Consider the following 27,691-nt stretch of genomic DNA (forward strand, 5'->3'; position numbering starts at 1 on the left):
AGAAACAGTCCCACAATAATAAGAGTGTAAAACCATAAATTGTCATTTTTTCTTTCCACTTCAGTTTTTGCTTGGATTCAACAATGGAGAGAACAGATCTTAGTTAGTGAGCGTTCGAAATGCTGCTAGGAGGCTTTTGTTACCCTCAGACAGAGCCAGGCTACCAGTTTCTGCTTGCTGGATGCTGGCTCTAGTTTTAGACAGACATGGCCCATCTTCTCATCTGACAAACAACTGTTTTCTACCAGCTACTATTAATCAGGAGTACAAAGTAGCAAGAAAGAGAAGCGAACAAAAAGGTGAGTGTCCAGATAGTTTTTGAAAAGCTGCTGAGTGCTTCTTCTGGCCTAACAAGTAAGCAAAAAACAAACAAACAAACAAACAAAAAACAACAACAAACAGAGCACTTCAAGATACAATAAGGAGCTGCAGAGCCTCTGTTCTGGGCTAAATTTGGCCCTGTAGTAACTATGTCGATTATGAGGAGTCACGAGTGCACCTCCACAGGCATTCAAGGGCACAAACATACTCGTAGAGATGCAAACACACTCTATCGCTATACAACACACATAAAAACATATATTCAGGCACACACAAACTGCCTCACACACAGTGATTTGACAAGGCAGAAAATAGGAGGCTCCGTGTTCTCTACGATGAGCAGCCTCACTTCTGCTTCTGCTGCTTGCAATGTTGGCTGCAGATTGTAAGCTCCAATTGTCTTCTGTGCTTCACTGCCTCACAGGGATTGCAACTGATCTAAAAGAGAACGCTGCGTGACCCGTAGTCATATGTCACCATTATGTACTATGATGAATCTCTTACACAGCGAATAATCATGCATTCGAGCTATTTAATTACACACTCAATAACACAATTTCTTGCAGCCTCAAATGTGTAGACACAGATGCGGATATCCAGATGTGTTCCCTGTGTCCCTGTGGCTGAGATATGATCAACACAAACGCAGAATAAGAATCACCCTGATGAAGCTGTGGTGTCTTCCTGCATCACTGCAGTAAATTCATTTTACTCCTTTTGATGGTATTTCCACCACAGACTTGAGTGTGTTTTTTCTCCCTGACATTTTGTGTGAGTACAGTAATTTGACAGAAGCTTTGTTAATGAAAAAGTCTCTTGTACGGGCAAAGTAAGTCAACCTTGTTCGATCGAAGTTAGCTCAAAGGCCAGGGACTTATCTCGTGTTGCTGTGGGGTTGAAACAGCCTAACGCCCCTGGAGAGGACATCACACCATTTGCAGCACATATCTCTAAAGCGGAAAAGCAAGCAGAGGGTTATCAGAAGCCATTTTGTAAGCCTTTGGTAACCTCAGCAGGGCATCAAACCTCACAGTTTTATGTCAACAGTTTGAGCCACTGACACCTGAACTGTGCTAGGCTCCAAACTGTCAGCAGCTTAATATGACTGATTTTATTCTAGTTTACTGTACATAATTTAAAAATAATTTTACCTAATTTAAGGTCTGGGGTGTACATAACACCTTTCAAAATTTAATCTTTGTGTTTTCAAATGAGTATAAAATAAATAATATTTTGTTTTCTAAGGCCATACATTTTTTTCACATCATTATAATGACAGATAATAAAAATCATTTGGATCCAATACTGTTAACAGGGAAAAAACATATCTAATACGTTTTACATTCCCAGCAAGAATGTGACAGTTAGCCCAAGGAAGGAGTGAAATTCCAACTATTGTTCAGTTTGGTAAAACACTGCAGTGTTTTGTCAGATTTTTCTCTTTGTCAGTTTTATTTATTGTTGCAGGAACCATTGATGATTTCAAAGACAAACTATCAAACACATGAAAATCACAACTGTTCCCATGGTAACGGATTAAAGGCTTCTGGCGATCATGAGAGCAGACTACAGATGTGGGTTGAGCGTATAAAGATATAAAGAACAAGGGAATTCCATCAGCACAGTGTACATGAAGAGTGTTTTCTACAGGGGAATTGATTTCCTAATTGAGTGTGTTTGAGGTGGAAGCAGATGTGGAAGAATTCAGATGGAAAGATATGTGAATGCGAAAGATGGAAGCGCCTCCAGGGCTTTTCCTTTTGCAATGAAAGCTCTGCAGGCATTTCCCTTTTGAAAAGGCAATGTTTGAACACCAGAGAGAGAGAGAGAGTGAGGAAAGGCGGAGGTCAATATAAAGGGTAGTGTATGAATGTTTTGCACTTGCAACTGTGATTCCTTCATGCCATGCCTCAATATTTTTCTTCCACCCATACCTTCCCAACTCCTTTCCTAAACTACAGCTCCACCCAAAACGACCCGTCAGCCACTGTTGGCAAAGTTAGAGACTTGGCTTCTTTCCGCCGGCACTTTCGGATGGGTTTCATGACCATGCCGGCCTCCCAGGACCTGTCCCCTCACTCTTGTGCCTCCGCCATGGCGCCACGCTCGCAGTCCTGCCATGCTGTTGGTGCCGGGGATACGAGTCTGGAGAATGGAGATTATTCTGACACCCAGTCCCAACATGGTGGCCGCTGCCCCCCGGCAAAACCCAAACGTCACCCCAGCACTCGCCTCAGCTCCTCATCCGCTGACAGCAGAGGACTTCCCGAGACGCCGCCTCCTCCATCCACTCACTCACAGTCCAAACACTCAGAGAAGAAAAACAGTAAGAAATTTGTTTTCAGGTGTATATTCTACTGTTAAAAAATTGGCTTTTTTTCATGACACACGTGTTTGTTTTCTCTCCAACAGCCATGAAGAAGTCTGATTCTGGAGAGATTGGAGCAAAGAAGGTGCCTCCTCTAAAGCCCAAGAGAAGTCCCAGCACCCAGCTATCATTTGACCCTCTTCCTCCACGTGTGCCTCCTCCTGCCACATCATTGCCTTTCCAGGCAGCGGACTCTCAGATTCAGACAGGAGATGCGGAGGATGAGCCAGTCTATATAGAGATGGTGGGCCAAGTGTTCACTAGAGACAGCCAGACGGCTACCCCACACCCTGTCACCCCTGTGGCCACCACGCCTGATTCTGACTCAGACCAGAGTGAGGCCATTTATGAGGAAATGAAATACCCACTGCAAGAGGACAGAGAGTCCCAGAGACACCTTCCTCCAAAACACGAGAAACTGAGAAACTCTAAACACTTTCATGTCACCCCATCTTCTGCCAGCAGCTCCTCCTCTCTGCCACGCCCCTCCTCTTCTTCTCCTTCCTATTCCAAACCGAAAGCCACCGTGTCCATCTCCCATTCGTCTCCTCTGCCTTCCTCTGCATCCTCCACCCCTGTGCCCCAAGTTCTCTCTGCCAGTCCACACACTCCACGTGCTCCTACTCCCTATCTGCTACAAGGCAGCAAATCTGAGCCCGACTCCAACACGAAGATCCCAGCCCCTTTCCCCAACCTTCTACAGCACCGGCCTCCACTGCTTGCTTTCCCTCAGCCAGCAGCAGCCTCCAGCGGGGTGGGGGTGCAAAACAAGGCGTCTGCATCTGCTAAAATGGGAACTCAAACATCCAGTGCGACAACTCAAGTCAGCACCTCCTCCTCAACTTCTTCTAATGCTCTTGCGTCCCTGTCAGGCTCCAAGGAGTCATCAGGAGGAAGCATAGCCCAGCAGGACAAACACAGCAGAGAGGCCCAGTTATGCCCTGCACCTGGACTGAGAGCCAGGAGCCACTCTACACCTCTGCCTCCCTCCTCCAAGTCCACCTCTCCTTTCTCTCATCACCACCACCACCCTCACCATCGCCCCTCGCACTACCATCACTATCGTAAGCCAGAGAGAGGAGACTCTCCTGTTCCAAACAAGAGCAGTTCACAGACCTCCACCGTCCAAACCCAAACCTCAAGTACAGGCAGGGAAGGCAAGTCAGTTAGCTTCCTCTTGAAGTCTGATAAAGGAGAGAGGGACAAGGATAGGGACAGAGACAGAGACAAGGATAGGGACAAGGACAGGGACAGGGAGCGAGATAGGGAGAGGGGTAGAGACAGAGATAGGGAGAGAGACAAAGAGAAAGACAAAGACAAGGAAAGAGATAGAGACAGGGACAGTGACAGACACAAGGATAAGGACAGGGAAAGAGAAAGAGATCGGGACAGGGATGGAGGGCCACACTCCTTACAGATGGATCATGGTCACTCCACAAGCAGCCAAACGTCTCAAACCAGCACCAGCTCAACACCTACACCATTATCCTCATCACAGCGTCCTCATTCTCGCCCCCATCTTCGCTCACACACTCCTCACGGCCTGCCAGCATATAAGCCTCCCTCCTCGGACAGCCCCTTGCTGTGGACCTACCCCTCCGGTGGCTTCCGGAGGCCGCCGGCTTACGAGAGCCTGAGAGGAAGCTCTCAGACACCGTCTCTGCAACAGCCCTCCAGTCTCACTGGTGTAGGTGAGGGGGCATCCAAGAGTAACGGAGGGTCTGTCTCCCTCCAGTCAAAAGTTGGCTTCATGCCCTGGGACAGCAGTGCCAGCTTAGCTGCAGATGAGGGATCTTACTGGCCTATGCAGAGGAAATTGTCCTTCAGCCATGGGAGCAGAGAGACAGAGAGTAAGTCAGAGGTCATTTTGAGTACAAAGTGCAGATGCTGCATTGAAAAAAATCTGGCTTTTGAAGGTATTTTAAGTTAAACACTCTTTGAAATATTCATTCTGTTCCTACCCCTGTCTCAGAGGATGAAGGGCGTGCATGGAATGGCAGTGCTGATGCCCTGTTAAGGATGGATAAGGAGGACACTGGCATGGGGTCACGAGGAGGCCACTCAGGCATCCCGGTCCACTTCAGTGGTGCCACTAGCAGGGCCCACAGTGAGTCCCTGGCTGGCATGGATAGCAGTCCGGGTTTCAGAGCCCTGCCCAGAGTTGGTCTGCCTCTTCCCTGCCAGACTTTTCCTGCCTGTCGCAATGGAGGTAATCAAACACTTAGTGTTCATAATCTTCAAGTCATAGCCCTCTGACCACAGCATCCTCTTTGGAAAGGAACTCTAGCATCGGATTTGCATGGGGAATCTTTTGCTGGCTCTGTTGTGGTGTTTAAATCTTGGACAGCTCACTTGTTTTTTGCCCAGGTTTGACATCAAATATGACATTAAACTCCCTAAATTTAGGAAATTTGGTGTATACTCCACCAACAGATCTTGGTTTCACATCACATCACATTGGTTTTACAACACTTCTGTGTTACTACTACTACTTATTTTTTAACCGTTTAAATAATTCTGTAGAAAATGAAATTAGGTGTGTTTAAGTCTGGATAAATTAGTTATAAAAAATAAGAGATTGGAATCGTTACCAAAATTAAATTATATGTTCCTGTTCAATACATTTTATGAAAATTTGTTTACAAGATAATAATATAAGGTATATAATATATATAGATATATCATAATATATAGTAATAACATAAGATGTCAAGCTGACAAACAGAGTGAATCAGCTGGACAAATATTAATAATTAATACTAAGCATACCTCATTATTTAGTATTAATAAAATGTGCTGCCCCATTATCTTCCTAAGTATGAACTTATTTTATTATTGTCTCATAGCTTAAAATATAATGAGCACACAATGTACAAAAGCTCTCAACTCACATGAGTGTAGCTAGACATTCACAGCTCTGTGTGTTAAACTGCAAAGTTATATTCTAGTGTTCTCATTAGCAGGCACACAGTGTAATGTTTGTTTCCTTCCAGAAGTGGGGCGGCTGGGCCGCTCCTCCTCTGCTGCTGGTGTGAGACAGGTGGGTGGAGGAGATGTCCAGAGACAGAGCAGCCTACCAGCAAGAGAAGCCCTGAATCAGGTGATTATACACACCCGGTCTTATTACTGTAGACTCCATTAACTTCATTCATGGTAGATTTGGGAGTGAACATTAACATTGTTCATATTATTACTTCCTCTTCTGCTAGAGACAGTGCTCCAGCAGATCTATTTATAGCTGCTAGATCTGCCCACTGAGCAGAATAAGGTTCTGGCCTGCCTCAAAAGAATAAGAGCTGCAGAGGTGTGTGACGTAGGCTAATATGTAATCGGGATATGAGAGAGGATAGTGGATGAGAGAACATGCTGTACTATGTGTTGGAGTGATGAGCTGCAATCTTCTAGCAGCAAATTTTGCCCAGATTCTGGCTGCATCGCAAGTGCTGACGCAGTTTGAGCTTGCTGCAGAGACCGTCTTCATGCGGCTGGTTGACCCTCCCCTTAGCCTGTAATAGATAAGGCAGCACTGCATTCTGGTGGCTATCATAGAGACTGCACTTTTATTAAAGTGCTAGAATTGGCTGTCACTGCTGACAGCACCGCAGTTATCATGTTATATTTAGAAATTAAAGTACAATAACATCCTAAAACACCATATAAATTCACCAACTTGACTTTTTTCAATGTGTTCAGCTGCATGGTCTGGCCCAGTCTCAAGTGCCCTGCAGTCCCAGCAGTCCAAGTGTGTCCCGGCAGCAGCAGCAGCTTCAGCTCCACCAGCAGCAGCTACAGTTAAAGCAGCAGCTTCAACAGCTTCAGCAACAGCACCATCTGCAGTTGCAATTCCAGCAGCTCGCCCAGCTGGCACAGGGACAGCCTCCTGTCAGCGGGGGCACCACCCCATCCGCAACGCAGACCCAGAGAGACGGCAAGCTGCTGGAAGTCATCGAGCGTAAACGCTGCCTGTGCAAAGAGATCAAGGCCCACAGGCGCCCTGACAAAAGCCTGTGCAAGCAGGACAGCATGCCCATCCTCCCTAGCTGGAGACGGACACCTGAGCCTCGTAAGACTGGCACGCCACCCTGCCAGAGGCCACAGGCCGTCGTGTGGGACACGGCTATCTGAGGTGGAAAGACAGGCCGGCAAGTACAACACAGAAGACAGACTAATTACACAGAGGAGTTGGAGATGCTTGGACAATTAATAAGAGATGGCAGTAAAATGGGTTTAGTGGAGAGAAATTTGCTCTTATTGTGTGATGAACAGATCTGAGAGCAGCAAGGAAAGTTGCTGGAGACTTTGTACTTGTTTGGGGTGCGTGGGGACAAAAAAGCTTGAAGCAAGAGGTGAAGAAAATAAAGTGTTACAATCAGACAAAATGAATCTCTTACCCATGTGACTTGTACTTGCTCTGTACTATGTCCTTTTTGATGTGTTCTAATTGCCAATGATTTTTTGCCACAAAACACCAGTATTACTGCTACAAAATGAAGACACCAACTTAACAATAATAGGTTTTCTGAGATTGGTGTTGCCAAATTTCTTCCTGACTACTTGAGACATAAAGGAAATATGTATTTTCTCCAACACACAGTTGTCCAACATGCATAGAAACTACTCTGTGGGTGAGAAAAGGCAAGACTCATTGATAAGTTATTGAAGTGTTTCTTGAAATCGTGAATGCATATGAGATGTCTTGGTATCAATAGATTGTCATTGTGGATGCAAATTATCATCACTGCAGAGTGAAAGCTACCTACTGTATCTGTTTGCATATTTGTAATGTAAATCTATTTACTTTCTCAACGTTTCTGCAATTTTATAGCAATATGCTCCCGATTCTGGAGCAACATAATTAAAACTTGTGTCAACTAGCCTAACATACATATCTAAGACTTGAATAAGTCATATTTACTGTGTCATTCTCTGCATGTCACAATAGACATACAGTGTTGTAAAAGAATACGTGTAGAGATGATCATGTCTGACTTTTATATCCAGCAGATCTTCACTATAACATGTGGTCATTTAAAAAGATGAATATATTGCTTGGGGTATTGTTAGAAACGGTGGTGTGACAGATAGCACATGCTGTGCAGTCCAGCCTAATACAGATACAGATCAATGGTACAAAAACTTCATCGCTCATGCTTATCCACAGTTGCACATGTAGTGATTGTTCCATCACACAGAAAAACAAGCACTGACACCCATCAACACAGACTGTACAATATGGTGCAACTGATAAGACTGTGAGTATTGATCACCTCAAACAGAATGCTGGAACAATCTGCACAAAACATGGTATTCGCTTAGGAGAAATTTAACCCTAATGTACTGTAAATAGATATGTACAACTGTATTGAAAAATGTAGCAATTATTTCCATTTTCATACTTGTAATCAATACATATTATGTAGCATATACTGTATAAACATAACTTTGTTCACTTGTTTTTTCTAAAAGAATTAAGTACTTTATCTGCTGCAGCCAGTCCATGCATTACTTATAGTTCTACTAATAAAATAGTAAGCCCTCTGGAGAAAGGCACAGCCCAACAGTTGTTTATTTAAATTTATGCAAAACTCCCTTTAAGCTGTGTTATTGTTTTATTTATGCCTTTTTTTCTACATTCATTTTTATTTGTGTACAGATTTCAACAGCTCGCTGTCTTGACATTTTGAATACTTTGCTGCTATCTTGAACTACTGGTGTTGTTCATTCAACTACATGGTGTTACCATGAGAAACATTATCAATATAGTGGTTATTGTTGCATATTTGTTTTATTTCTGAAAGACACGTGAAATGAAGTTTGTACCTTGAAGAGTGAGCCCTTCTGTAATAGTATTAAGGCACTTGAATGTCTCTTGGTTGTTGTTGTTTTATGATAGTTAGCACCAAGCTGTACAGTACAGTACACCCAGTGAAAAGAAGACCTATACCTAAATGTTGGAGAGCCACTGCTTGGCCTTTTGTTTTAGTTCCACCCGCTCGTGTTTGATGGTCGAGGTTTTTTCCGAGCTTACTGAGTCCATTTTCAAACAAACACAGATCAGGGTGAAGGAAATGGGCAAGTGCAATGCATGCAGAGATTCCTTACACTGAAAATGTTCTAACGATACTGACTATTGTGCCCAATTGAATTTCAGAGACCAAGTAATCTACTTACTAAGATTCCTTTTCACAGACTGATATGGAACCCTAGATATCATTTCCAAAATAGTTTACAGAAGCTGTTGGTTTTGTGTGTCTTCTAAAACAGTGGCCATTATATGAGTGCCATACTATATTGATATGGTAAGATACGGTGTACCTTGGAAATCACTGTAGTGCTATATTTGCATTGATATTGTCATTAAAAATAAATTTTATATAATGAACTTTACACAAGAAACAGAACCGCTGCATGTTTATGCCTCATGTCGTTTTACAGTGGAGTTTGGTGGAGAAGTGGACATGATGTTCCCACTGCGCCTTTTGCAGCAGGTGTTGCAACGCCCTCAGTGTCCATGTGAGGGCGCTACCGGCCCTGTACTGCTGCTGGTGCTGCTGCTGCTATGAATCTGAGCACAATATTACAGTCACTGCTTTGACAGTGCACACATTAACAATCGTGCACTTAAATCTATTTGATTTTAACAAGCCTACTTTATACCCTACAACTGGTGTTACCTGCAGCTTTCTACAGTATATGCAACCAATGCTAAAATGTGTTGCGGGATAGATGAAGCACGTTTCTCTCTCAGTTTACCTATCATTTGTATATAAATATATAGTTATTTACATTATTACATTATTAACTAAGGAGTTTATGTAGAAAGGAAACTCTGACAGGCTCCTGTGCCATCTAACCACTAACAAACAACATAAAAAATATGACAGAAAAATAACCTTCCTGCTATACTATGAATGGGATGTTGATTTAAAGATAGACAGGTCGAATTAAACACAGCAATGGGGACTACTATTTCTCACTAAAAACGGACACTTCAGAGCCCTTTAGGAACATCGGAAGCATATTAGATTTCTTTGAAAACGTGACGATACGCACCTCGGGGCCAATAAAAGGATGCCCTCAGCCGGCACACGATTTGCTCTAAGGCTTGTCTTTCACGGGTCAGGCCCGCGAGAAGGGAGGATGCGGCGCAGATGATTGGCCAAGCGGGAGGAGGGGGAAGGAGCAGCTCTGCCGGAGAGTGAAGTTGGAGAGGGAAGGGGGTGGGGGTGCATGTAGAGAGAGGCGGGGGGACTGCTTTACCGCAGTATCACTGGATTTCTGCACCACTCATCAAAACTCTGCGGCATGCAGACAAGAGCTGGGGGGGAGGGTTACAGTTACTAGGTCTGTGCTGGGTGTAGGATCGCTACCTCTTACTGTCACCATCCATCCTGCAGTTATTAGATAGGCTACAGTGGTGTTCAAACTTTAATTTCTCTTCATTTGTCCGTCTGTTAACCTTTAACTGGCTCTCCTCTCACCGTAGCCACAAAGGTACAGCAGGTCTCTCTCTCTCTCTCTCTCTCTCTCTCTCTCTCTCTGTAATTGTTTCAACCCGGCGTGTGTTGCTTTCGGGCGCGTTCATTAGAGGCTTGGGCTCCAAACTTGTATGACAAAATGGCAAAGGATGGAGAAAAAGGCGAGTGGAGGGAATTTATATGGAACCCGAGGACGAGGGAGTTTCTGGGTAGGACGGCGAGCAGCTGGGGTAAGTACTGACCATCTACAGCAATGCAGCAAACACGGTCCCTGGGCTCTGTAACAGGTCGCTGTCAGAACCTTTCCTAAAGGTTCAACGTGGTGTTTCTGGAGAGGACTCCATCCGAAATGATACTAATCTTAGCCTGAAAAAAGCTGATTCTGAGATGCCCACTACAGTCTGGTGCTGAAATGTGAATGCGGCACCGTTCCTGTGGAAGCCGGCGAAAAAAAAATTATTTATTAATTTATGGCTCTGCTTTCCCTGCGCAATGCGCTCAACATAAGGGTGGAGGCATATGCTCTTATTTTACATTTGAATTAGCCAGAGTACTGCAGCATTGCTGAAACAGGTTCCGCTCTGTTTCAAAGTGCATATCATCAGCTCATCTCTGTGGTCCATCCTTTGCCTAGTCTCTTTAATTAGCTGAAGCCTGTATTCTGCTGCAGAGAGGACTTTTTTAAGGGAGATGGGCTGATGAAGTTAAATAGAAATAGGTTTGTATGCCTGCAGCTTTATCTAATGAGCGTTCACCGTGATGTCATTCATTTTCAGGCATTTTTTTTCACCCTGGAGATTTTGAGGGAAGATCCAAACCCAGCCTCTGTGTAACATGGCAGTATTGCCATGCACCTTTCCCCTTTCTGCCACTCATCCAGCGTGTAACTATTTCAAAGATTCATGCAATGATAGGACACATATGGCTCTGTTCTAATGACATTGGAGCGCTTTAATCTGGGTAAAGCCGAGGGCCAAATGCTATTTGTATCGCCCCCAACCTGGCCCCTCCCAGTGAGTGTAACTCAGTGAGGGATTTAATCCTAATCTAATGACTTCATTGGCTGATGGGGAAGGTATCAATTCACCTAGGATCCAGCAAAGTAAATCACTTTCAGGAACTTGGATTATTTTTGGTCTTTTCACCAGGAACATGAGCTCAGTGGCTCAGAGTGTTAGTGGCTGTAATAATGCTGAAAATGATGTTACTTGCAGCAGTATTCTGGTGATTGTGTTACATGAATGGATGTTGTACTGTTAGTGCAGAGCCGGGAGTTACTGAATGTAGCTTCCTTTGCTAGAATCCTCCTGCAGTGTATGACTTAATCCAGATCAGTGTGTCCCAGGTGCTTTAAGGTCTGGTGCCCTTTTTAAGCTGGGCTCTCTAAAGCTTGTTAATTAGGCTATTTCTGTGGTTTGTCACTACATGTAGGTCTGCTAAACTTGGCATTTCACCTTAGCACTTTCTCACTCCTAGTGATGCATACGCTGTATGTACTGTGCCTCCACTTCTACAGGCTTGTTTTACAGGCTTTATTGACAATACATCCATCCATCCATTTTTATATTATCTCAACGTGCACTAAGAAAACACCCTAGTCTGGTTCCTAGTCTCTTTAAAAAGCAAATTTGTACGCTTATAATCATGCAGTATAATGTACATTCAGAGCATCAGATCAAAGGCCTCTTTGAGGATGAAACACAGAACGCTTCCTTGTGTGTTCTTCTTTGTGTGCAGAGCTGTAATGATATGGAAATAACCCTGACAAAGTAGAGCAGTCCTGCAATTTTGATGTTACATTGCCACCAGCTGACACCAGGCAAACATGGTCAAACAACTACCTCTCTTTAAAATAGGACTAATTAAGTGTTCTGCATCTCCCACTTCCAAAAAACAACAAAGGACACTGACTGAAACTAGGAAAAGAACCTCAGAGGGCCTAATAGGAAACAAAACCATGATGCTGGTCCTGGTGTAAGATTGCGGTCCATATGCAAGACAATAAATGTTTTGATTAAAAGAACTAGAGCTTGGGGCTATTCGTTTTTTCCCCAGAGCATTTTTGAATTCGGAGGTCTGCTTGACTGCCAATTCACAAAGCAATCGAGCTGCATGTCCTACTAATTAATTCTGAATGAAGAGAGCCACCTCCTGCCATTATTACTGAAGAAAGAAGAGGCTGCTGGACCAACCCGCTCCGGCCTTTTGTTCTTTGCTTTCAACTGCCGTCTGAAAACAAACCCAGGTTGAAAGAGAGCTGCTTCACTGTCCATCATCAGTCTGGACTGAGAGGGCAGACTGTAAACCCAACACCCTCTTTGCCAGGGGGGAAAACACCCTGCCTGCACACTCGACCTCATATGCACGTGTGCACATCCAGTCTCCCTGGCGTGGTGTCATATTTGTGGTTAGCATAACAACCCTTCTGGATGACAGAGAAAAACACTTTAACACTATGTTTTGTCGCATCTCATCTCTGATGCCTCCCTTGCTGTAGTGCCTCCGGCTTGGTCCGAGGCCCGGAGAGCTGACTTTGTATATATTTAATGACTCAGCTTGGGTCTTTTCCATGCGACAGACTGGATGCTCTATGCCGTCTTACTCAGCCATTTATTCATTTCATCTCGGACTACAACAATTCTAGGAACTATTAGATGAAACACATGCACTCACACCTGTATTCAAAAGCTCTAAATCTCCAAAATAGGCCTCTGTAATTGCCCCCCATGGAGCAGCTTCCCCTTGACATTTTGTCATGGATTTCCGTAAGCCCGACAGTGTGGGGAGGCAGATGCAGCGCTGAGCACTGCTGACAGAGTGAAAGAGCTGCATGCTGGGGGCCATCCAGCAGAGGCACAGGGTCAGGGCACTCAGTTGCTACCCGATGCTGGCCTCAGGTGTTGATGCTTAAAATGAGGGATGTGTCATAGAAAATGCTATTTATGCTTTCGTGCTCTCTATGTAGACAGGAATGCCCAAGATGGGACCAAACAGCTGCTTCACAAGTGTTTTATAATGCAAAGTAGGAACAGCACGTCACCGGGGTTATTGGGTTGACCGATGTTGCTTTCAGTAACATCTGTGCAATGAATAAAATGCAGCAATGCACATTTTTTCATTTTAATGTTAATCGATTAGTCAAAAAAATGAAAATTAATAAGCAGCAGTTTTGATTTTAATGAATTTGTTGCCATTTATCAAGCAAATCTTTCAGACATTCACACTGGTCCAGTTATAAAGGTTTCCTGCTTTTTTTTTTGGTGAATATAATATCTTTTGTGTTTGGACTGTTGATTGGATAGAAGAAGCACCTTGAGCGTCACTATTTTCTGACAAACCCTGAATGCTATAAAAAAAATAATAAGAGAAATAATCATTAGTTACAGCTTTACTTTCTGTCAGATGTAATATTATCACTATGGTCTTCTTACACTCTTAATGAAATAGACCTACTTTATGATGGCCTGTAATCTCCTGACCCTGTGGCCCTGTCTCCAGGGGGTCCTTGTCCTCCCTCCTCCTGTATCCTCCTCTGTCATCATTTCTCACCCTCTGCGGACAGTGCAACTCTAGAGACCGGTCATTCAATCCTGGTTTAATTCTTGCAGTTTCAGGCTTGTGGAGGCAGAATACAAGAGTGTGAGAAAAGCAACCATGCAGTTTATGTTTTGGACATTAATTGATAAAAAGTAATCACATTTTCTTATCTAAAATGAGAGGCAGATGTTGCAGATGAATGAAGCGCCTCTAATTAATGAAGATTAACTGGCCTCCTGTGAACATGTTTGGTCGCTCAGTGACCACACAGATACAACACAACAACATAACAGCTGCAGCATTTTATTAAGTCTGATTCCATTATCAATTCAAATACAAGATTATGCATGATTGTGTTTGTGCATTACGGTAATAATGAAATGGACTTCACTTACATGAAGTCGCAGATGTTAGTCTAATGCAGCCTTCATGCATAAATTAAAAGCCTTCCATTGTAATGCACAGACATCAGATCATAGAGGTCTGCAGAGGACAAAAATGGGTGAAAATCTCATTTGTTTTTCTATAATGCACATGAAATTAGTGAAGGCTCATGTGTCTTTTGATCAAGTAACACATAAATGCAGGCCGCATGCCATTATGTTTGGAGTAGAGCTGAAAACCTCTCCTCAATGTATCTGCGTTTTTGATCAGATCTGATCATAAGGGAAGGGGTGCTGCTTGCTGTTGTTGCTGTGGAAAAACATAAAATAAAAATTGTTTGCATGTGTAATCCTTAGTATTCTCAATTAATTGTTATTTCAATATATTGCCCTTTTGTTTCTAGAAAGGCCCATTTAAAAGTAGAACTGAAGCTAATTAAATTTGATCAAAGTTAAAGTGAAGGCTGAAATCTGAAGGCTGCAGATAGGAATACAGACTTTAAACCTAATATATTAATTTATTGTGAATGCATCTTAATTTAGAATGAACCCATGATGTGTGAGATACATTTTTAACATGTTTTTCAGTAAAGCATCTGTAGAGTGTCAAGTGGAATAATAAATATATGCTTCATACAGTATATTGCATTTGTGCAGCATTATGAGCTGTGGCTTTGCGGCTACTTTTTTCCTCCAGAATAAGGCACAAGTTTAAAGTGCCCAATGTACAGAAGGAATAAGCTCTGTTAAACTGAATAATTTGACTTATGTGACTCAGTTTCTGCATGATATTGCGTATGGTTGATACAGCTCTCTTCTCTCTTTGTCTGCAGGTCTTATTCTTCTCTTCTATGTAGTTTTCTACATCTTCCTGGCAGGCCTGTTTGCACTCACCATGTATGTCATGCTGCAGACCTTGGATGAGCACAAACCAACCTGGCAGGACCGGCTCTCCACACCCGGTGCAGTAACTAATGAGGCAAACTGTGCGAATACAGGTCACATTTCGTGTCGCGGTGTCTTGAACTCCCTGCTTTCCCTCTGTCTCTCACAGGCATGGTGATTAGACCCAAAGCAGATGAGACCTTTGAGATTGTCTATAACACTCAGAACACTGAGAGCTGGGACATGTACGCTCAGGCCCTGGACAAGTTCCTGGGACGTAAGTCTGACTCTCTTTTACAGTGACTCAAAAAAAAGTTAATGCTGTGGATTATTCAGTGATCGAGAATGAATTCTTTTTATCTAATAAGAGTTCATTCCTTTACAGTCAGCGAGTAGGGGATTGCGTTGAGGCAGAATTTTGGATGAGTCATAAGCCTTTACAAAGACAATAACCGCCACTTCTTCCCCGCAGCCTACAACGACTCCGTACAGGCCCAGAAAAATGATGAGTGCACCCCAGACCAGTACTTCCTGCAGGCGGACAGCGGGGAGGTGAAGAACAATCCGAAGCGCTCCTGTCAGTTCAACCGCACCTTTCTGCAAGATTGCTCTGGCATCCGTGACCGTTACTATGGATACCAAGAGGGCAAGCCATGCATCATCATCAAGCTGAATCGGGTATAAATGAGAAAGAGGGATGGGAAAGGGATGGTGTTGCTAGGAGACATGGAGTAACTAAGAAAATGAAACTGGAAAGAGTCTCTCTCCAAATTATGTATTTGTGCTTGTTTCCTAACAACCATTCATCCGATCGACTTCACACTTGGCAGGTGTTAACTCTTGAGTGCTGCATGACATATTTTTTAGCAGTGCATTACCACTGCCAGGAGTACACACAGGGTAGTGTATTGAGAGGGCACCGCTGCTGACTGTCTCACCACCAAACGGCATGTTGGACAACCATGGTGCTAAGACAATCCAGCTGCACTTACACTGGGGCTGCAAGGAACTGTTGGACAGCATTGTCCATCCTGGGAAGGTTCAGTGTGTCCTATGTTACTGGGGATAAGAAAGGAAGCAGTGAAGGACCCTTCCTTGGCATTTTTTGACCATCTCTTATTCTGTCTGCTCCTTAGATACTTCCATATCTCTTTCAGAAAAGATATTCACAAAAACACTGTGCAGCCTATGCGTCCATTCTGCCATTTTGTTAAACTGAAACATGTCAAGCATCAGCATCGTAACTTTTGGAATGAACCCTGTTGTACCTTGAAATAGCCTTGTCCCGAATAGCCAGCAGTCAGTGGATTATCTCACATTCGCTATTAAGTTGAAAGCTATTTTTCCTTGGAATGCCAATCCTGAACTGAGTATGAAGTTGCTTAAAGTTTTGAAGAAAGCTGCCGTTTCTAAACAGGCACAATTGCACTCATAAGTGAAATGGGATTGAGACTGGAGATGTGTTTTGTTTCTTTCTCACCAGGTGATTGGGATGCTGCCAGGAAAGGATGGACAGGCTCCGTATGTCACCTGTGGCGCAAAGGTAATCCCTTGTTTCCTTTCATGCTGAAAGACGTAATGTAACAATTTGGATTTCAGCCCATTCACAGCTATTGTGTAACACTCTCGTCTGCAGTATGCCACCTGTCACTCATCGCCATTCCCTTTTATGTCTGTGTTTGTATTATTTTATCATATCTGTGTCGCATGTCACTTTGTCATTTACACCACTTTTGTTGTTGGTCTCCTCTTTGTTTTCCCCATTATGTTTCATTAATTTGCCCACTCAGAGATACAAAGTTGGCAAAGATGAATGGGTAAGAACTAGGCAAAATCTGTGTTTTTAGACTTTAGGTTACGTTTGAACATGCATAGCACTGGTGTAGATTGTAGTTACGTGTATATATGTGTCAATATTAGGTGTTTTGCAGTAGTGAGAATATTGGGAAATAAGATTTAAAGAAAGAAAAGACATTAATGCAACTCGCCTCCTCCTCTCCTACAGTATGGTATATGAAGTGATTTTTAGCCTGTAACTGATCGAGTTTTTTCGCCCCCTTCAGAAAGAAGACTCTGACAAAATTGGAGATTTGCAGTACTTCCCTCCAAATGGCACTTTCAACCTTATGTACTACCCTTACTATGGCAAGAAAGCTCAGGTAAGACTGTGTTGTAAATCCAGTGTGACTTCATTTGGTAAACATTGCTGTTAATATCCAATCAGCTTGTGTAATGCATTTACAGGCAGTTTGTTAAAGATGTACACTGACCCCTGTGTTTAAAGATGTCCTTGATTTTTGCAGGTGAACTACTCTCAGCCTTTGGTTGCTGTCAAGTTTCTTAACATTACTGCCAATGAGGATGTCAACGTCGAGTGCAAGATCAACGCCAACAACATTCCCATTGGAAGTGATAGAGACAAGTTTGCTGGACGAGTGTCTTTCAAGCTGAGGATCAACACAAACAAATAGGTTGACCTTTTCCTCTCCTGAAAACCACTGTCTTCATTTTCTGCAACATTGCACATACACAGAAACAAATCTCAGTATTCACACCCTTTGTAGGATTTGTTTACAGCCCCCAGATTTTTGGGGAAAATGTTTGTCTAGTCATGTGATGAGGTGAGGCAAGAATTAAAGGGTGGTAATCCTGTCATTATTTCTGTCTGTGAGCTTTGGGACAAATTCTTTTCTGTAAATTAGTTTGAGGTGACGTCTATTTATACTGCATGACAAACTAGGGGACATAAAGGATGTGAACATGTGTTTTCAAGGATCAGCAACTTTACCACATTATTGCTGCCCCCCCTCTTGCTGCCTCCTTATAGAGTATCCCTCTATATATGAATATACACAAATTACAATACAAAATGTGTATATCTACAGTATTTATACGGTATCATAACCTTATATCAGTACGTCTGTTTTGTTGCACTTAAAAGAATAATCCAACAGACTTGCAGAGATGAAGCCATTTTGCATGTGTGTATTGTCTTCAGTGTGCTAAGAGGGCTGGACGTCCCCGTGTCCCACCCCTCTGCTAAGTGTGAAATAAGGTTGAGTTAAAGCACTGACCACCAGGAGGGAACACACTGTAATCTACTAAACCTCATGCACAGCAAGCGTGTGTCTCACACACAGCACACAGAAAGAGAGGCATTTCCAACGGTAGAGGTCAAAACCTTTAAGAGTGTGTGTCCTTGTGTATGTGTGTGTGTGTGTGTTTGTGTCCCATTTCATACTGTAGGTCGGGAAGTTGCATGCAATGTGCAATATTCATTAAGTGGCGTACATTATGAATGCTTGAGTCCGTTCTTCAGATCAGGAGACTTCTAGTTAATGATTATTGTTCGGAACCGTTTGATTTTCACGCTGGTTGTTCGATCTGAGATGACCTCGAAAAACAGATGTGATTCTCACTTGGGATGCCAAATTAATGATGACAGGAAACAGCAACATTAGTCACGTTTGAGATGTCACCTTGGGATGACAAGAACATGCTGGTGGCTTAACAAACCTTTACCATCCAGGTTCCCTAACAACCATGTGAATATCAAATGAAGTCAGCAAAAACGATCCTCCTGCTGTGCAGTGACGTTACACACTCACATTTTGTTCCTAAAGTTAAACCAACAGACATTTTCTTGTTTCTCGATTTGTAAGTAAGTGAAACATAAATATTTAGAGGGTTTTTTTGTGTGTATTGCATCTATTTCATGTATCAGAAATAGATGCCTTTGTCATATTTTGTATTGATTTGCACTGGACGTGTGTTTTTTTTCTTTTTTTGTGAGGCAGAGTTTAATTAACTATTGTACATTTTTGGAGGAAAAGGATGTACACAGTTTGTTTCATCCACACCTGTAATCATCCTCTAAAATATTCATCCAGGGTATCAAAATGTATAGTTTACATATTCTTTAGAGTCTTGAATATGAGAGTTTTTAGTTCATTAGAGTTTTGTTTTTTTAGGCCTGTAGGAAATGAATAAAACTTGCTTCCTCGACCACATAGACAAAGAAGATATTTTGTCATTAGATTTGTTTTTTTTTTGGTTGTTGTTGTAGTATTCTACACTGAATCAGTCTGAAGGCAAAGTCATCACAATAACTAGAGAACCAGTTTGAACAGCCAACCGTTTGAGAAAAAGCAAAATCATAGTTTAGGACTGAATTTGGTGCTGGAGCTGTTTCCTTAACGTGCATTCATTGTGCTGAAATTGTAAGAAACACCTGCAAATATTAGCTAATCTGTGGAGTCTTTTCAACTCAGGCATATTATTTTGGCACAGCTTCAAAACTGTACCAGTGCGACTGTGGTCCTGCCTTGTCATCACGGCAAATGTGGAACACAAGCATCTGTTCACTCACATCAAGGTCTGGCTCGATTCCACCGCTCAGTTTCTCTCAGAGCAATGTGTTTCTCAGTATGCTCACAAATATCTCACACCGGTCTAAATAGGATGTCTGAGGCAGTTAGACCTTATGTGAATATCTGATTTATATCCAAGGGGTTAATTCATAGTGAAGGATTTGCTCCAACAACTTCAATCTACTGACCAGTTCACATGCATTTCACCTCTGGTATTCCTGCAACAGTCACTTAATTTCACTGTAATCTCTTAATCTGGGGCTAATCCAGAGCAGGCACGCTGAACTTCTTTACCCTACTTTGTTGCTCCTCCTCCTCCTTCTTGTGTCAAACGCCTGATTCACTTTCAATGTGCTAAAAATGGATTAAGCAACGCTCATTCATTTCTCTTTTTTTTTCTCCACATTCAAACCTATTTCTCATTATTAAATCGGTTGAAGCCCTTTTAAATTGCAACAGAGCTAAATAAAATGTGTCCCCTCATCACATACTTAGACATTTCTCCCATCTTACTCATGTGCATGTGAAGATTAGTTCTTCAACCAAAGATCTTCATGACAGTTTAAATATTCATTTTTATTTGTGCCGCATTGACACATCCTCAGGAGCAGATCTCAGTAAGGATCTCATGCTGAACACCCTGTGTTATTAAGAGGCCTACTCTTATGTAATAGTAATACGCACAAAGGGAACATGTTTCACTACCATGTAACAGTGCCTCCTGGTGGACAGACAGTGTTGCTCCCCCAGTGTCAGAATGTTTTTTTCCTCTTATCTCCATTTATCAGTATTTTTGTTTGTTTGTTTTTGTTTTCTTGTCCTGTGATAATTTGGAGATGTCCTCAAAAAGCAATATATTTATTTCTGTGGCTGTGTGACATATTTATTGGAAAGGCTGTAACAAAATCAGTGTAACATGTATCATCGAGAGCGAGGAAGATGAAAAAAATGTGCAGATAATTGCAGTCAGGCAATTTTGCCAGTGTGCATTGTCATGATGGAAGTTTTGTTTATAAAAGACTATTTTTATTGCTATTTTGTTGTGAAGAGGAGAGAATATATAAGCTTGGATTGTATCATGTCATGGGAACTATCTGGTAGGATTTCCTAAATTTATTCAGCAATTGGCAAAATGACAGTAGCTTGGTTGGGGAATTTTTTTTTTTTCAATGTAGAAACATTTTTAGTCTTTGTTTGAGTCCTTTCTATTTTCGTAAACTGAGCTTGTTACGCTTGCAGTGAAAGTTCTCTGAACACTGCGGTCTGTTGTATCAGACTTAAGCCTTTAAAGGGAACCTGATAGTGCAGTGAATACATCTGAATGAGCAGGGCTTTCAGAGGACTTTCAAGCACAAAAACGTTAGGAAAGATTTCAAAACAAAACTACAACGGGGCCCAACACAAATGTCCGAGAGAGTCAACTGTTCACGTTTCGGATCAGAAATAATTAACAAACCTCGTTACTCCCGCCTAACCTCCTCGTTAAGTCGTGCTGTTGCCTAAGACCGTGGTGCGAGGATAGTTCAAGAAAGAAATCCGTGGAATTTGTTAAGAGACTCTCCCAAAAGGATGATAATTCTTTTCTGGATCTTTATTTTATGCTCTTACTGTATGCATATTTTTGCTCATGTTTACTGCAAACCAAGATAGAGAAATAAATAAATGTCATGTAAGGGAACTCAGACTCGCACCTCATTTTTGCCTCTGCCTCACTTTTAGCGTTTGGTGTCATCATATGTTGAGAGAAGGGATTTAGTGTTCTTGGGCACCGTACTAGTGTTGATCCATTACCCAAGAGACCTTGTGAATGGAGTCAAATGTAGTACAGCCTTTGTAGAGGACAGGAAAAGAAGCCAGCCAGGTTCAAAAGTAGCATGAGGTGGATATAATCTAATGTAATCTCATTCTCTGTAATCCTCACAGCCTACAGCACCAGCGGGCACCATTGTTAGCCTATGTACACATATCATGCCATGACAGTCTTACATTCTTATGTGTGAAGTTTATTTGTGACTGTCAAGAGGAAGTAAGTGCATAGTGGAAATACCAGCAACACATCATCCTCCCTAACATATCAAAGTTCACAGATTAATGCCTTGACTGGTGTCTGGTAACACAGAACACTTGTGCTTTCTCAGAATCATTGAATCTCCTAAGCACAGAAATGTGTGGATGCTGTTTAATGTTGGACTTTTCTTTTTTCTTCTTCGTTGCTTTAATACAATCTGCTGTCAGCTACTTGACAAGATTACAGCTGAAGCGTGCTTCCGCTTACTGACCTTCAAGCAGCTCCTGTTCCCTCCCTGACTTCAGGCTCTGTCCCTATCTCTCCTTTCTTCTCTGTCTCCTCCTCAGAAAGAGACAGCACAGTGCAGGAAAAGAGAGAAAGCCAGGATTACACAGCATTAGAGGTGCTTGTGGTTTTAAAATAGTCTGATAAAGAGATGTGCCGGTGTCTGATACTTGCACATGCTAGTCTCTCTGTTACACACACATTCAATATATCATAATAGTGAATAATCTGTAACCCTTTGTGACTAATGATTAAGCCATAACATCTAATATGTTCTTACAGACAAAGTGGTATTATGAAGGAAAAAGGCTTTGCATTTGAAACTGAAAACCTGTTTTTTTCTATAAAATGTATCCAGGTAATAGTGTCACACAGAGCATATGATACCAGAGATGATGTGAGGGAAGTGAACCTCTGCTGTATGGTGGGTAACGTTACACAGTTCAGTGACATTCAAATGTCAGAGTTCTCACATTACTGGCCCTGACTACGTCAACAAATATAACAGGATTCTCTTTTTTTTCAATACTGATATTTAATCATTCTGAACAAGATACAAAAACTTTCAGTGTAAAATTGAGAAACTATTACTCCACACTGCTGTTACTGTGACGGACCATTTTGTCCTTTGTTAAGCACATGATTGATTTCTTTTCTTTTTTTTTTGTGAAATACCTCTTCAGTTTGGATAGTTTGGTCCAGCTCAGATTTCAGAACAAGGCATACAATGTGTCTGCACCCAGACAGTTTTGAGGTAGCACACTACATCATGAAACACTAACTGCAAATAAAATTTTCAATAGAATTTTGAGTGTAAAAAAATTATAACAATCACACGTTTTTGGCACAAAAACACGAACTGAGCAATCTGATGCAATCCATTACAAAATAAACACTCTACAGTGTCAAGGACATTATATGCATCACTAATACTGTGTTCACTGCAGGGTTGTTGTTGTAATGGATTACTTTAGATGTTTGGTGTTCATGTTATTGTGTCCACCAGTTTAAATAATTCACAGTCTGTGTTCAGTCAGCCTAAATGCATTATCAGCTGCCTTATAAATGCTTCTAAGGTGATGACAAGTCAGGGCATGAGCTCATAAAACTTGAACAGCAATGCCCACAGCTTGAAAGCAAACTGACTTTCTATATTAGTTGATTGTTGACACAGCACTTTGGTCGGGAGCAAAACTATGGCACAGGTCAACCCTGAAATCACGTCCACTCATGTTTCCTTGAGTTTACATTTTGTTTGTACCTCAACATTTTGGTGGTATCATGCCAGAATATCACGAGGACAGTACAAAACAGGGTAAAACAGTAGAGGCTGCATGTCCAATCTGATTGTCTTCTTTTCTATGGCAAGTCCAGCATACCATTTTCCTCGAGGGCTCTCTGTGTCCTGTTATAAATCTCCTCAATAGCCTTAACCACTTTGTTCAGCACTATGCTCAGCTCCTCCTGGTTCTGCACACACACCAGCCTGAAGAAGAAAGCCCGCTCTGGCATGGCAATGAAGGCCAGCTCTGCGGCCCTTCGGACGAACCAGGTGTGGTGGATTGCGAGGGTGCTCTGGTAGGCCTCCCGACACAGCTCCGAGGGGCTCCTGAGCCGGCCAGCCACTGGGGTCTCAGCCAACTTCTCCAGGAAGAGCTTCAGCCAAAGCAGAGCACGATGCAGACGCAGCAGTGTGCGGCATCCAGAGTCCGTCTGGTGGTGGAAGTCCACCACTCCGCGGCTCAGCTCCACCTGGATCATGGAACGTACTGAGTGGTAAGCACCGGTGTGCTGCGAGACCTCCACATTGTTCTCAGTCCCAGCCTGTGTGCTCACATTGTCTATTGAGTGTACCTCTGGGCCCAGTTCTGCTTCAGGATTTTTTTCTGCCAACAGAGCCAGTTGGCGGATTATAGAAGTCTTGGTTTCTATCTCTTTAGATATCAGTCCCACCATCGGGCCCAGAGCTTCCATAAATCTGGAAGAGTAACAGAGAACAGGATGAATCTTCTTGCACAGTCTGGATTATAAACCATAAATTACTTAATTCTTTTTAGTGACTGTAAATTAATCTCTTTCACTGTATTTCTGGTTTATCAGACGACCCTACCTCACGAGTTCATCCCAGCTGGACAGATACGGCTGCAGCAGCACATCAGAAGTGTAGGCTGGTGCAGCGAGCAGGTGGGAGAGCAGCAGTGACACCTGGAAGGTCTGACCAGGGCACGCCTCCAGGACCTGCGGGTCCTCAGCTCTATCAACCCCACTGCTGTTGTACAGCTGGTGAAGCTGCCAGTGGGGGGATGGGAGGAGCGTGAGTGTGTGGGAGGAGGGCATTGACAAGGGACAAAGAAGGAGATGACGGGGAAGTGATTCATCACATTCAAATTGGCCATCTGCTTCACAAACTCAACCTTATGGAGGAAATGTAGTAAGCGATGAACTGCTTTGTAATTTGCTTGTGCTCTTACCTTATTCTCCTGATTATAAACTTTTAAACAGGCATCCCAGTGGTAATCCAAACCTCCCTCTGCAGTGAGACATTGTAAAGTGAAACAAGAGAACAGCTAGTTTCTGTATGCAGACACTTTCCCACTGAGAAAGACTTTCTACTGATAATAATGCAACTTTACTACCCCTCTTACATACACAACATGTTCTGAACCATATGGGTGCATTTAACACATTAATAATAACAATCTAAAAAAAAAGGGCTGCATCTCCACAATAATACTAAACAGTTATGGGTCACTGGGTATTTTCACACATTAAACCTGCAACAACTGTTTTCTGGGATTTTTTTTGGCCCCTTGGGGGCAGCAGAAACAAGTTATGAACCAAAAATGACATATCATCACCTTTTAAGTTGATTGACAAACAGTTTCTTATCTTTTCTTATCTTATCTTTTTTTTTTTTTTACATCCAGTAGTAATGGAGTCACATTTATTTGAAAATACCCTTTATGTTAAAGTGGCTTATTAACAAACATCACTGTTATGTGTCAGACCTGATTTCCTGTTAACATGAGAAACTGATTCTGAAAAGGTTGACTCTGACAGCCCATCTGGTATAGTCATGTTTTCTTGCTCTCCTTGATTTTTGACCCTGCCTCTGATTTGCTCTTTGGATTTTTTTTTTTTTTTTTTTTTTTGCCTCCTGTGTTTGTCTCTTTGGAAAATGAAAGATTGTGAGTTTTACCGAGACCTGCCTGCTAAGGCATGGGACTAAGTTCAATTCACTGTGGTCTTCCAGTCTTAACAGACTCTCTTTGTCTTACATTCTTGATTAATTCCAGTTAGGTTTGAAATAATTCTCCACAGCATATCACACAAAGCCAAGCATTCTTAAGATCCAGCATGTAGGATTTAGTGGCATTTAGCTGTTGCACTGAGTCAGATGACTCAATGCAACAGCTAAATACAGCTAGTTGCCTCCAATCTACAACCATGGTGAGTTGGTTGTAGATAGCAACCAACTTATCACCCCCAGACGTGATGGCTAAAAATGTAATACATAAATAAATAAAAGCCCTCTCTGGAGCCAGAGTTTGGTAACATAAACATAATTATGAGTGTCATGCTCCATTTCCACTCCTAATTCCCCTAAATCCTGTACACTGGACCTTTAAGGCAGCCAATTCCTTTGACAGCAGATTGTGATGTTTTAATCCTTTATGAGCTCATTCCACCTCGTGTCAAAACAAACTCTGTGATTTCAATTGACTGTCTCAAACTCTGACCTCCTCAGCACGCACCATGTGCACACACTAGTTGCTGGGATCACTTTTGTGACAAATCAAATACTCCAACTACATGCTTTAATCGGGTTACAAGAGTCATGATTTTATAACCCTTATATAACCATTATTATAATATGTAGTAAAATAATGTTGCAGTAATGAAGTTTGCGACTGTGGTACACGCCTAAGTGGAGCTGGATCCTGCAGACCACACATTGGAGACCACCTTAACACCAAAAGCCTCAGAGGCTGTTTATGATATCTCTCACAAAGTCACTGAGCTTCCTGTACTGTAGCCTCACTGAGTTACCGACATCTCTCAGTTCAAATTAAACAAAGAATCCATCCAAGGATTATCAGAAATGTATTTCTAACTTGATAGTCCTACTGTAGATGTTGCCAAAAATGTCAGAAGGGATGTGAAGTCTTACCACGATGAACTAAGAGCTGCTTCTAAATGTAATTCTCCTAAGTGAGTTATTATTGTGTAAGGAGGCAGAGCTGGTTGTTCGTGCTTCCATTTGAAAATTGAATTGAATTGAAAAAAGTGACTTATGTCTCTCCCATCTTAGAATTTAAATCCAAGCTTGAGAAAAAGATCACATGCTTGCAGTTGAACTTTGCTACACTTCCGATTTCTGTAAGATGTTTTGATGAATTTTGAATGGAAATAGGAAGGGGTCATTCATTTTCTCATACTAAAGAATATTTTTTTCTTTTCTTTATGTGCTGCATTGTCAAATTATAATTTTAAGCCAATCATAGATACAGTTAAATATCTGAAGGCTTTTTCAAATAGACAAAGCTTCCTTTGTCCTTTTCCTCCTTGGGAAATAAAATTCAATAATTCTTTACTCCGTTTTAGGCAATAATTTATCTGATGTGACTAAGTATAGCTCAAATAAAAAAAAAAAATTTTTATCTCACAGTCTGAAAACATGTCAGATCACAGAAATATTTCTGTCATGTTGTTAAAATTGATTTTGAATATATAGAGTGAACAGAAAGTGGTGTGGTCACCATACCATGTGACACATTCCTGATTTGGAGCATATGCATTTCAGACAAGAGAGGGATTGTGTGGATTAATAGTACAACATAGAGACCACACACACACACACACACACACACACACACACACACACACACTGAGAAATACTCACGGAGCCACAGGGAGCCGAGGAACAGCAGCAGGACTACTATAGCTACAGCAGCCTTGCTCTTAATACCCATTCTGAACTCCAGTTTGGGGTCTGCGAGTTCCTTCTCTTTGTCTCTAAATTTTAATTCCTCTGTCTCACATGAGTCCTTGTCCCCTTGCACTGGCTGTCACCAAAATTACTCCCAACCAGACTCCTGCCTCTGACCCCCCCGCCCCTCGTCCTCTCAAATCTCCCATACTCTCCCCCAAAACCCTTAATAACAAGTTCTCTCAGCCATTGCACCTCATAGAGCCTCAGTCAATGTTTAATTCTAGATTACAACTGCTGTTCTCCCCTGTCACAGCGTTTCAACTGCAAGCCTGTCGGGCTCCTTCTTTTGTGTCTTACTTTGACTTTCCTTGATACACGTCTTTCCTCTATCCTGCCTTTGTTTCAGCTGCCTGTCTCTTCTCGTGTTGCTCAATCTGAGGGTCCAGAGATCAGTCGAGTGCAGCCACTGGCTGATAAAGCAGAGGCAACGCAGCTTGTCCGCCAGTAACCCCCTTCCAGGTCCATCTTCTAGATATACGTTATATTCCTGTTCAGTTCAAGTAAACACATGCTTTCCTCTCCTCTCCTCTCTTCTCCTCCCCTCCCCTCTCACCACCATCCAACCTCCTCCGTGGAACCTCCCTCCTCCCCTTCTCTCATTCACACACACACACACACACCATTAAGAGCACCACCACACGCTACAGCAGTGCTGTCACGCATTTCTGAAAACATGCGGGTTTAAATGTAAGAATAACATGAAATATGTCACTCTGATTCTCTCTACCCGTTATATTTGTCCTTGTTACTTTATTTAAGTCACAACCTAACCTCTGTATTGATTATTGTGTGGGATAACACAATCTTCTTTTTGTGGCTGAACAGAGATACCACATCCATGTTTGTCAATGAATAACAAAGTCTGACCAAGCTTATCCTCACTGAGATTGCACAAAGATGCCCATTCGTGCTAATCTAACTCTAGATATGACAAAGACATCCATAGCTCTGTAGAACACTGTGGGAGCAAACAAAATGAATCTATTTTAGTTCAAATATAACATATAACATCCTCTCACTTGTCATCATGTCTTTTACAAAAGTTGATTCATACATTCTAACT

At 42.2% G+C, this 27,691-nt stretch overlaps 3 protein-coding genes across 4 annotated transcripts in view; 2 read left to right on the forward strand and 1 right to left on the reverse strand.

Moving 5' to 3' along the window:
• LOC124071163 (neuronal tyrosine-phosphorylated phosphoinositide-3-kinase adapter 1) overlaps positions 1-9,084 on the forward strand; it is a 31,743-nt gene extending 22,659 nt beyond the window's left edge. Inside the window, exons 3-7 of one of the 2 annotated variants that reach the window (XM_046411641.1) lie at positions 2,283-2,647; positions 2,734-4,539; positions 4,662-4,898; positions 5,683-5,789; positions 6,383-9,084. In XM_046411641.1, the coding sequence (XP_046267597.1) occupies positions 2,283-2,647; positions 2,734-4,539; positions 4,662-4,898; positions 5,683-5,789; positions 6,383-6,814 (2,947 nt within the window). In that variant the 3' untranslated portion in view covers positions 6,815-9,084. The remainder of the gene's footprint in view (positions 1-2,282; positions 2,648-2,733; positions 4,540-4,661; positions 4,899-5,682; positions 5,790-6,382) is intronic. The other variant, XM_046411642.1, reaches the window with a different exon arrangement.
• An 831-nt stretch (positions 9,085-9,915) lies between these two features.
• atp1b2b (ATPase Na+/K+ transporting subunit beta 2b) lies at positions 9,916-20,213 on the forward strand. Its single transcript, XM_046411001.1, has 7 exons — positions 9,916-10,397; positions 14,921-15,049; positions 15,142-15,249; positions 15,445-15,650; positions 16,456-16,515; positions 17,036-17,131; positions 17,276-20,213. Exons 1-7 carry the CDS (start codon positions 10,307-10,309, stop codon positions 17,441-17,443), a joined length of 858 nt encoding a protein of 285 aa, XP_046266957.1. The 5' UTR covers positions 9,916-10,306; the 3' UTR covers positions 17,444-20,213.
• Positions 20,214-22,150: 1,937 nt separating this feature from the next.
• Positions 22,151-27,167, reverse strand: gltpd2b (glycolipid transfer protein domain containing 2b). Its single transcript, XM_046411000.1, has 4 exons — positions 26,539-27,167; positions 24,107-24,165; positions 23,746-23,924; positions 22,151-23,613 (listed from the first exon to the last, which is right to left on the reverse strand). Exons 1-4 carry the CDS (start codon positions 26,606-26,608, stop codon positions 22,995-22,997), a joined length of 927 nt encoding a protein of 308 aa, XP_046266956.1. The 5' UTR covers positions 26,609-27,167; the 3' UTR covers positions 22,151-22,994.
• Positions 27,168-27,691: the final 524 nt, after the last annotated feature.

The sequence above is a fragment of the Scatophagus argus genome, chromosome 14 (assembly GCF_020382885.2).
Source record: "Scatophagus argus isolate fScaArg1 chromosome 14, fScaArg1.pri, whole genome shotgun sequence".
Lineage (NCBI taxonomy): Eukaryota > Metazoa > Chordata > Actinopteri > Scatophagidae > Scatophagus > Scatophagus argus.